This window comes from Panthera onca, chromosome C1 (genome assembly GCF_046562875.1).
Source record: "Panthera onca isolate mPanOnc1 chromosome C1, mPanOnc1 haplotype 2, whole genome shotgun sequence".
NCBI classification, from domain to species: domain Eukaryota; kingdom Metazoa; phylum Chordata; class Mammalia; order Carnivora; family Felidae; genus Panthera; species Panthera onca.
In genome coordinates this window covers 57,548,364-57,557,890 of record NC_138346.1, presented here as the reverse complement: position 1 = coordinate 57,557,890, position 9,527 = coordinate 57,548,364, and the positions used below count along the sequence as shown (strand labels likewise).

Genomic DNA, 9,527 nt, shown 5'->3' with positions numbered 1-9,527 from the left:
GAGAAAGGAGCATGTTTAGTGCTTTCAGGGGCCTATTAAATATAGGCTTTTTCCTTGAATAAAAGATTAATATATACTCCATAAATGGGAAAACCAAAGACGGACAAGTTAATTAGACAGAGGAATTAATTTTGTTTACCTTTGTAGTACCGCAGACATAAACAGCCCCCAGCCCTGAGTCATGTGTCCACTCCCTGTATCTGTGCTGGCATGTCCTCTGTATTGCGTATCCACACACACACTACTCTCCTAAACACTCTTATCTGTTTAGCCAGCCAATTAACGTTAAACCAATGTTTGGATGTGGTGCGTGTCTCCTATAAACATGAGTAATGCATTTGCCGTAAAAATAATGATTAGAATGAATTAATCCGTCTGATATGGGTATTATATGGATTTAAATATGTTGTTTTAAGAGATTTTCATAACCCTGGATGCCACAGTTAAAAACAAACACCAGCACGCACCGTTTTGCAATCTCTTAAACAAATAAAATCGCTTTGATTTAAATAACATTTATTTTACATGACCAAACACAATAAATAATGTAATATACAAAGCTTTATAATTATTGCACATTTGTAAAATATCTTACAGTGAGTTCATACAGCCAGCAATATTTAAAGCACGGAGACTTTATTTACAGTTTTATTTTAATATAATAACCAGATCCAACGGACCTAACATAAGATGAATTTATGTTCATTTTACCAACCAGCATTCTCATCAATCATATATATTTTGGGGGGAAATGTAAACATTATTGCCTAGAGTACCTTATATACATCTGATAGCTGATCGTAAGAAAGGACTTTAACAATCTATAAAGGTAAAGCTGATAAAAGGGTACCATATTTTGGTTTATTTTATTTAGCCTTAAATTATATATTAATATTTTAATGTAAACTCAGTAACAGCTGGCATAATCAATATTTAACGTAAGTAGTCTCATCTCTTTAAAGAAAAAAGAAAACAAAAAGTTGAGCTGTAGATCATTTCTATTTCATTAGGAAGTTCTCTAATATTTTATGGGAATATTTTAATAGACCCCAGGAGTTTTGAAACACTGTTTCCCCTTGAAATATTTTCCATTTGATGAAAACAATAAATTCTCCTGGAAAATGAATTTTCTCAAAAGTTTCCTGAAAGCCTATTTTTAGGAAATGAATTTTTAAAATCCAGTGTCTTTAAAATAACAAAAATGTCAGAACACGAATTTGAAATAAATCACAGAAAATAGTGCCAATGGGTATATATGAATGTGTGCGCTTCTCTTACATATGTATGTGCTTAAGAGAATGGATATATATGTATATACATACATATACATATATACATACATATATACACAAGGATATGTAGGTAGCACACCTACATTTTAATACACACACATACCCACTTCATTGGGTCTAAACATGCACTAGCAAGTTATTTTAGGGCTTCAACTCTTCAGAAAATCTCATTATGTGAGGAGCGAAGTGGCTCTGCGGGGAGCATTATGGAAATATCTGGGCTTGATTTAATGAGGCTGTTCACATTGGTGGAATATCAACTTAACAGAGAAAAGTCTACCCAGGGCGTCCGAGTTACCAAAATGAAAATTGGCAATTGAGATGATAAGAACGTGGCTTTCTTCTGCGAAATCACTTCAGGTAACAGAGATAACATTAAGTAACATACATTCTATGCACCAAGAACAATGTTTTATGTACCGAGTCTCTTATCCGTCTCTCCTAATGACTTCCCTTAGCGGGTTGTTAGTACTTGACAGCAGGTCTCCGTGCGGGGAACTTTTCTCCAATTCCACATTCAAAGGAGGTCCATCAGAGAGCATGATTGGCAATTTTCGTCATAATCTGCACATTATTAGCATCAAAATTGACGTGGCAGTTAACACTGGTGGGTTTTGATGTGCCTTTCTTCAAGTTCAAGGAAACCCCTCCAGTAGCCGGGGTTGGCAGAATGGGTCTCAGCAACCCATCCGTGGCTTTGCAGAGGCGAAAGCGCAATAGACATGCGTGAGAAAGATGCCAAGAACCATTTTACCCGAGCAAAAGGAAAACGAGGAGGGGAAGGAGTGAGGGGAATCGAGTTCGAACTTAGAAAAGTGTCTAAGGAAATGCTTCAGGATAATATATATCTAGAGATTCAAGTATTTCCCAGATCGAGTGGAACCCGGTAGTTGGAAAACTGAGCTGGAAACGCTTCTTCAAACATTACAACGATCTGTCAATCTTACCCCTCCCCATTCTTTCGTTTCTCTTTCCTTTTCTGGCCAGGCTGTGGCACCCTTATTAGCCATTGCTTTTTGCTTAAAATATGCAAGACGCCTGCATCCCACACCAAAAGATCAAAAGAGAGAACAGTGGAGGGCCGAGAGGGGAGGCGAGACCACCACTCCTTCCTGCCTCGGCTTTGCCCTTCCCCGGGCAGGAAAGACCGCCAGGGCCCCCGCCGGCCTTGCTCCCGCACGCGGTAAACCATCTCACGAACACCCGCAGCCGCCCGCGCTCTCCGTCCGCCCTCCTGGCCTTCTCAGACCTCCCTTCCTCCGCTCCCCGCGGACAGGGCCCCTAACAAGCTCAGGCTGAGAGAAAAATTGCCACCTCTCCTCACCCTCGTGTAAAGAAAAGAAAGGATGGAAGAAAAAGAGCAGCCGCAGGAACCTCGGGGGCGACTTGCCCTTCCGCACAAAGCACTAGCGCACAGCATTCCCCCCTCTCTTTGTTGTGGCTCTCCGTTGCTTCTGGCCACGTGGTTCAGGAGGGCTTACAGCCAGGACCCCAAACCTCTGAGGACCAGTTTGAGGGCGAGGGGATTGTCTTCGGGAAGACCAAGAGCTCCGGACAGAGGCGGGAAACGGGGCATGGGCGGTGGGAAACACTTAGAGGAAAAGATGCTGCTGGGTAGCCAATACAAAAATAGAAATCATTTAGGGGCACACCGCCGGGTTTTTTGCGCGGCTCTTTCCCCCAATTCGGTAGGGGCAAGTTCCCTTCGGCCTCCCGCGCCGGGGCGCCCCCTGGCGGCAGCTTTGGCAGCGGGCAGCGCGCAGAGGGCACGTAGGCGCGCGGAGGGCGCGGGGGCGCTCAGGGGACCCCCGGGCACGGCCCCCTGGCGGCGGCGACGTAGTTATCTGGTGAGCGGTGCCTCGTCCCTCTGGTCCGGCGGGCTCACGGCGGTCTTGCTAAGCACGGCGGCTGAGTAGGGCAGGAAGCCGCTCTCGGAGCGAGGAGCCGCGGCGCTGCAACCGAAGTCCGAGCCGCCGGCGGCCCCCGCGCCGCCGCCGCCGCCACCCCCGCCGCCGCCGCCGCCACCCCGGGAGCCCAGGGCCGCCGCGGCTGCTGCTGCGGCCGCCGCGGCGGATTGACTGCTGTGGCAACTGAGGCACGAGCAGGGCGCGGAGCCGCCGCTGGGGGGCGCCCCGGCCGCCGCGGCCGAGGAGGCCGCAGCCGCCGCAGCTGCTGCAGCCGCGGCGGCCGAGGCCGCGCTGTTGAGCCCCGCGGCGGCCGCGGGCGTCTGGTAGAGGCCCGGGTGGCGGAAGCTGCACAGCAGCTCCGGCCGGGAGTAGGGGTGCGAGAGGGCACGGAAGGTGTCCAGCGGGCGGATGGAAGTGGCGAAGGGCGACGAGGCCGCGGCCGCTGCGCCGGAGGCCGCAGCCGCCGCGGCCGCAGCCGTGACACCCACGTGCGGGTAATAGTGTAGCGGCACGTGCGAGTGGAAGGGGTAGGGCAGGCTTCCGGTGGCGGCCGCGTGCGTCATCATGTAGGTGTAGAAGCTGGGGTCGGCCGGGTGCGGCCACGACATAGCCAGGCGCTGCCGCTTGTCCTTCATGCGCCGGTTCTGGAACCACACCTGAAGGGAGAGCCGCACCGCGGCCCGAGTTAGGGAGTGCCCTGAGGCCTCAGCCCCCTCCCTGGGCCTCTGCACCCTTCTCGGACCTCCGAAAGGCCTGACCTACTCCCCTTCCACCCGACCCAGTTTGGAGACCCCCTATTCTCCCAGCTGGCAGTGAGGGAGGCAGTGGGAACAGGAGTGGGCACACCTTCCTCAGCAAAAATAATCTGCCCTGTGTCCGACTCCTGCGGCTCCTGTTCCCTTACTCTCCGCTGCGTTTTACGGTTCCCAACGCAACCTTCCCTCTCCTTCCCGCCACACACTGGTGCCCAGCCTTGCTGAGCACCGGTCTCTCAATCCCAGGATTTGCACGGATTCTAGGCCACCGTTGAAGAGGGGCTACCGCGGCAGCTTTTCTAAAAGGTCGCCGCTCGAGGTCTTGAGTCCTCTGAGCTGCAAGGGCCTGCCCCAAGGGCACGGGTACGATTTTGATACTGAAGGGATGATTTTTGTTGGAATCGTTTGCCTCAAGTGAGTGGCGGGAACAACATCCTCTTAAACTGGGAAAGGGACTGTTATACCCCTCCCAAGACAGTCTAATGAAGACATCACTCGTCACAACTCTAAATTAAAGAAAGCCCGATCAAACCAAAGGGAGACTTCCACAACCTCCCTTATCCGTTGGAGCTTCCTCTTTGCTTTTTCTAGAGTGTGAGATCCTCCGCCAAGCGTTCGCCAAATCGCCCAACCTCCCAGCTATCGCTCCCAGGTTAATAAAATTAATCACTTAGAGATATATAAGTAAGGACAATTTCGTTGTAGTCTCCCTTCCCCAGGAGGTTGCTTTTTTCCTGCTGCCCAGGAGAAAAAATGTTTAGGAAACTCCTTTCTGAACCCAATCGATTTTTAAAATACAGTATTCCTTCCTCCACGTTGTAACGATTTATGTGGAAAATAAATCTCCAAGATCAAGAGCAGATGAAAAGTTTCACCTAGGGTTCGTGCCAGAGGAACAAAGACCAGCCGGCTTTGCCGCCGAGGGGAAAGTGGGGCCATGGACATGGGCTAGGGGCACCTGGGCAGGCGGCTGGGCAAAATTGAACAGAGGCCAGTGCTTCCGGCATCAGCTCCGCCATTCCCCGGGCTTCCCAGGTCAGCCAGGCCGGCCAACCCTTCGGATGCGGCAGCTGAGAAACAAATATACCAATTCCGTTGGTGACTCTACCCCGCAGATTTTCAGGCCCTCAGCTAAATGTGGCCACCCAGGAAAGAGAAAGGAGAAACAAAAACCAACCCAGACACCCCCCCCCCCCCGGGAGTCTAGAAAAGGATCGTGCTGGAATCGATACCTTGATGGTGGTTTCGGGCAGGTTGAGCGCAGCGGCCAGCTCACACCGGCGGGGCCGCGACACATAGTTCTCCCTGTAGAACTCTTTCTCCAGGCGGGCGATCTGTTCGCGGGTGAACGCCGTGCGGTAGCGCCGCACCTGATCCGCGCCAGAGCCGGAGCCGCCCAGCGACGCGCCCCCGCCGCCGCCGCCGCTGCCGCTGCCGCCGCCTCCATGCAGGCTGCCAAGGCCGGAGCCCGACGCAGACGTCGTGGTGCCCGCGGCGGAGCCGCTCTCCGAGTACCCTGGCAAACAAACGGCCGACAGCGCGAGAGTCACTGTAGGGCCGAGATCTCCGCGCTGGAGCTGAGCGCGGATGGGGGAAGCCGGGAGAGAAAGGCAAGAAGCTGCCTGAATTGATGGGGTCTGTCATGCTTACAAATTGTTGCCTTGAATGGAATCAATAAAGTTTGGGGAACCCTTCTTAACCAAATAATAGGAACTCAATTAGGAAGTTTCTTTTTTTCTTAATAATTAGAAATTTTCAACTCAGGAGGAAGAGTGGCCAAGGGAAAATGCCTACATCTAGGCGTAGTTTGGTAAACTCTAGGTTTACCTTGGTCAGGAGATGGCAGGGCAGCTTTCTGTAGGGTTTCCAACCATTCTTTGATGGTCTTTTGGGTTTGGTTAAAAATATTTTTAGAATTCAAAAGACAGCAGCAGCTCAAACCGGAACCATTAGGGGGTGGACTCTACTTTTCAACTCTTTCTCCCGCTGACCCAAGCGGGTCTCCCAGAGGCGCCCGGCGAGGCTCCCTCCGACTTACTCAGGATGCCCCCTCCACTCGGCCTTGGGGAATCAGGGGCAAGGGGGGTTCAGAGCAGCTACCCGGGGCACCCTTCCCTTAGCGCGACTCAGCGGTTTGCTAGAGGTCGGCCAGCTCGCATGGGCTTTTAGACCAGCCCGAAGGAACATTTTCACAGACTCGGGCGAAGGCGGGCGGGCGGGCCTGGAACCTCCCAGGCCTGCGCCTCGCTGGGAGGCTCAAGGAGCAGAGCAGGAGGGCAAGGTTCCCAGCATGCGTCCCGCCCCCGCTCGAGCCCGCTGGGTGCAGCTTGCCTGCGGAGGGTCGGTTAGGGGCAAAGGCAGTAGGACGGACCAGCAGGGGCCGCGGAAGAACCGGGAGGATAGGACTAGAGAGCGCGGCAAGGGCGGCGCGGTTACCTTTGCCATTGTTTTCCTTGAGCGGCGCGGCAGCAAGGCCGCCAGGGGAGCGCAGCGCCGAGCAGCCCACCTCCACGTCGCTGCTCATGTCCGCCTCGGCGGCCGCCTCTGAATAATGACCCGGCTTTTTACGGCCTTCGGCGGCGGACGAGATTTCGGAGGAGACGGTGCTTTCGCTGCCCGGGTGCTGCAGGTTGAACAAAGTGTCTATTTCGAATTTGCCCTTGGCAGGGAGGTCTCCCAGAGCGCCGTGCAGGGGGGCGGACGGCAGGCGCGGGCTGAGGCGAGCCGGGTGCTGCGAATTTTCCAGGGCCTCGAGCACAGCATTGCCAGCCGAATCGGATAAATTGGAGAACCGCTTGCCGGTCGTGGGGCTGTGCAGCCCCCTCTCCATCAGAATCATCTCTTTTCTTATTCTTTCCATCATCTCAGCTTTCTAAAAAATGTCACAGTGGCCCGGCTGTCCCGTCCTAATGATGGGCTGCGCCTAGGGCTAATTCTCATTCAGCCCCAGAGAGCGCCTCTAAATATTATTATCTCTTTTGGAGGGAGGCGGAAAAATTGTGGGATGCCAGAGCGAGGGAATGACTGGTCAAAATGACCCATACATCCTTCCGAGCCCGAGATGTCATTCATCAAAAAGTAGCGCTCGCTCGTCATTAAGGTACGAATGACGCCGTTCGAATAATCATTTATTGTAACAGGTTTATAAGCAAATAAATACACGCTCCTGTCAGTGGGTAATGAAGGCAGCTTCGGAGCAGACAAATAGATCCAGGTAGGAGGCGAGAAGAGACAAGAAGTGAGGAGGAAGGCTCCGGTCCTTTGCCCGCTCAGAGCCGGTTCTGTTCGCCCGGGGGTTTGGCCTCGGGGGTGAAATTGACAGTCTGATTAATAGAGCGCGCCGCGGCACATTTCCCCCTTCATTTAGGGGCATCATTACGCTCTCAGTTTGCTGGGTTGCCCCTTAGGTCCTAATCATGCAGCGCCTTCCTCATTTTTCCTCGGACACAGATACGTGTTAAATAATAGATAATGCTTTGATTTTCCAGAGTAGATCGTCGGGAAGGTTTTTTTTTTTTTTTTAACATTTACAAGCGGGAGGGGGTAAGGGAGGGGACAAGAGGGAGGATGTAGAAGAGTTGCGTAAGGAGAAGACCTTGCGCTCCTGTCTGGATTACTTATCTTTCGAATTTTGGAATCAAATATGTATTTTATTTAACAAATAGGATGCCTAATTTTCTCTCTCCCCACTGCTTCGCCTCAGCGTGGCTGTTCTCCTCCCACCCCAGCTGAGAGAGAGAGAGAGAGAGAGAGACTGAGAGAGAGACAGAGAAAGGGAAAGGAAATATCATAGAGTTTTGAAAGCACTTTAGTGCTACGTGGCTGGGGAGGTGCGTTGGGCCCGCGCCTCCAAACGGAAATCATTAGGTCCTCTCTGATTTTTTAACACCGTTTGCAGAGTGAGTACTGAACTTGAAGTCCTGGGTTTTTTACTTTTATAACCCTGCTGATGGATAGGCTTCTCGCCTACGCATTTTCCCTGGGGGAAATGAACTCGGCTGGACGATTTCATAGTAGAATTCGACAGCTAACTTTAAACACAGTCGCGATTTACAACGCCATATGGGCCGCCCCAGATCCACTTTTTGCGTTGCCAACTTTCCCCCTCCCTCCTCAAATCGAATTATTTGTGGCAAAGTTGCCGAATTTCTAGGTCAAAGGAGGAAAGAAGGGACTTAGCCTCCTTCCCCTACCATCCCGCTATCCTTCCTTCTCCACTGCTCTTTCTTCTCTCCTTCCTCTCCTCCCCCAACCAGGCCTCTTACCTGTGGCCCTGAGTATTCCCGGTGCTGAGCCTGGGCGCGGAGAGTCGCGGACCAGCCTTGCTGCTGCTTCTTGCGGCCTGAGCTTGGCGGCTGAGCCTCTTGGCGATAACTTTGATGGTCATAATAACGCCGGTGGCAACCATTTTAACGGAGATCAATCTTCACTCAAGGCCGTTGCACATCTCCTCCTGCGCTTGCGCCCCACCCTGTCCGGACCCCCAATGCGTGCGGGTCTGCCAGCCAGCAGCAAAAGAGGAGAATCCGCGGCCACAGGCGGGAACGAGAAGATAGGGACAGGACACAGAGGTCGCCTGCAAGCTTCCGAAGCGGCCGAGAGACCCTGGCAATCTGGGCGCCCGGCGCGGGTCTTGCATCCTCGCCTCGGCGCCAATTCAGACCCCAACCCAGCCCCCCTTCTTCCTCCGTGCCGCCACACCCAGCACATTGGGGTGTGTTAGGGGCAAACCCAGAATCTCTTTGCCCATCTCTCCGTTGGCGCTTTCCTTTTAACCTTGAACCCGTTGGGGGCGCGTCAGGAATGTAAGGGGAGACGAGGTGTTAAATATATTTATATACATTTATACACATAGTCAATGCCAAAAGTTTCTCTCCTGTTCCCCTCGGCGCCAACTTACTTCAACAACGCGAGCTTTGCTTAGAAAATCAATTCCACCTCTTTAGGTAATAAACGGAATTCTCCCCCAAGGTGAGAAATGGAAAGCTGGATAGGCATGCGGTGGCTACAGAGTTGGGGGGTGGGGGGCGCGGAGCGGGCGTTGGGAACCCGGAACATGACTTGACTTAGCGTCCGCCTCCCACCCTATCCTCGAGGCCACACGACTCCGAGCACTATGACCCCTCCTCGAGCCGGCTTTCTGGCCATTAACGCGGTCAAAGATTAGTCTTGTGGACACCCCCACCTCTCCCTCCTTGCTCCACAGTCCAGGCCCCCAGTTCTGCCACCTCTGGTAGGGTGCTCCTGGCAAAAAGAAGTCGCTGTCCCAGGAACCTGGGAAGGGTACCCTCTCCCCAGTCCCACTTGCTAAGGGAAATGAATGGGACATTTCGGTCCAGGCTTGGGTCCGTGGGTGGCCAAGGCCCCGGTGGGGGTGGGGGGTGGGGGTGTGATCTGCGGAGGCGCGACCCGGGCGGAAGTCGCAGATGCCTTTATTGCTGTCGTTTGGCGCCCCCGTCTGTTTTATTCGCGGTTTCGGCAGCTGCGAGCTGCTTTCAATCGCAGAAGCCGCCGCTGGGGGCTGGGGTGCGGACGGCAACCCCTTCCTCCTTCGCTCAAGGCTTCTTCCCTTC

General features: G+C 53.1%; 1 protein-coding gene across 2 annotated transcripts in view; it reads right to left on the bottom strand.

Moving 5' to 3' along the window:
• Positions 1–6,817, bottom strand: part of EVX2 (even-skipped homeobox 2) — a 7,682-nt gene extending 865 nt beyond the window's left edge. The window contains exons 1-3 of one of the 2 annotated variants that reach the window (XR_009607015.2): positions 6,391–6,817; positions 5,187–5,470; positions 1,713–3,855 (exon numbers count right to left, since the gene is read on the bottom strand). Coding sequence is in view for 1 of the 2 variants with exons in the window: in XM_060621810.2 (XP_060477793.2) it covers positions 3,133–3,855; positions 5,187–5,470; positions 6,391–6,817 (1,434 nt within the window). In the remaining variant the exon portion in view is untranslated. Of the gene's footprint in view, positions 1–582; positions 3,856–5,186; positions 5,471–6,390 lie in introns of those variants that run through there. The other variant, XM_060621810.2, reaches the window with a different exon arrangement.
• Positions 6,818–9,527: the final 2,710 nt, after the last annotated feature.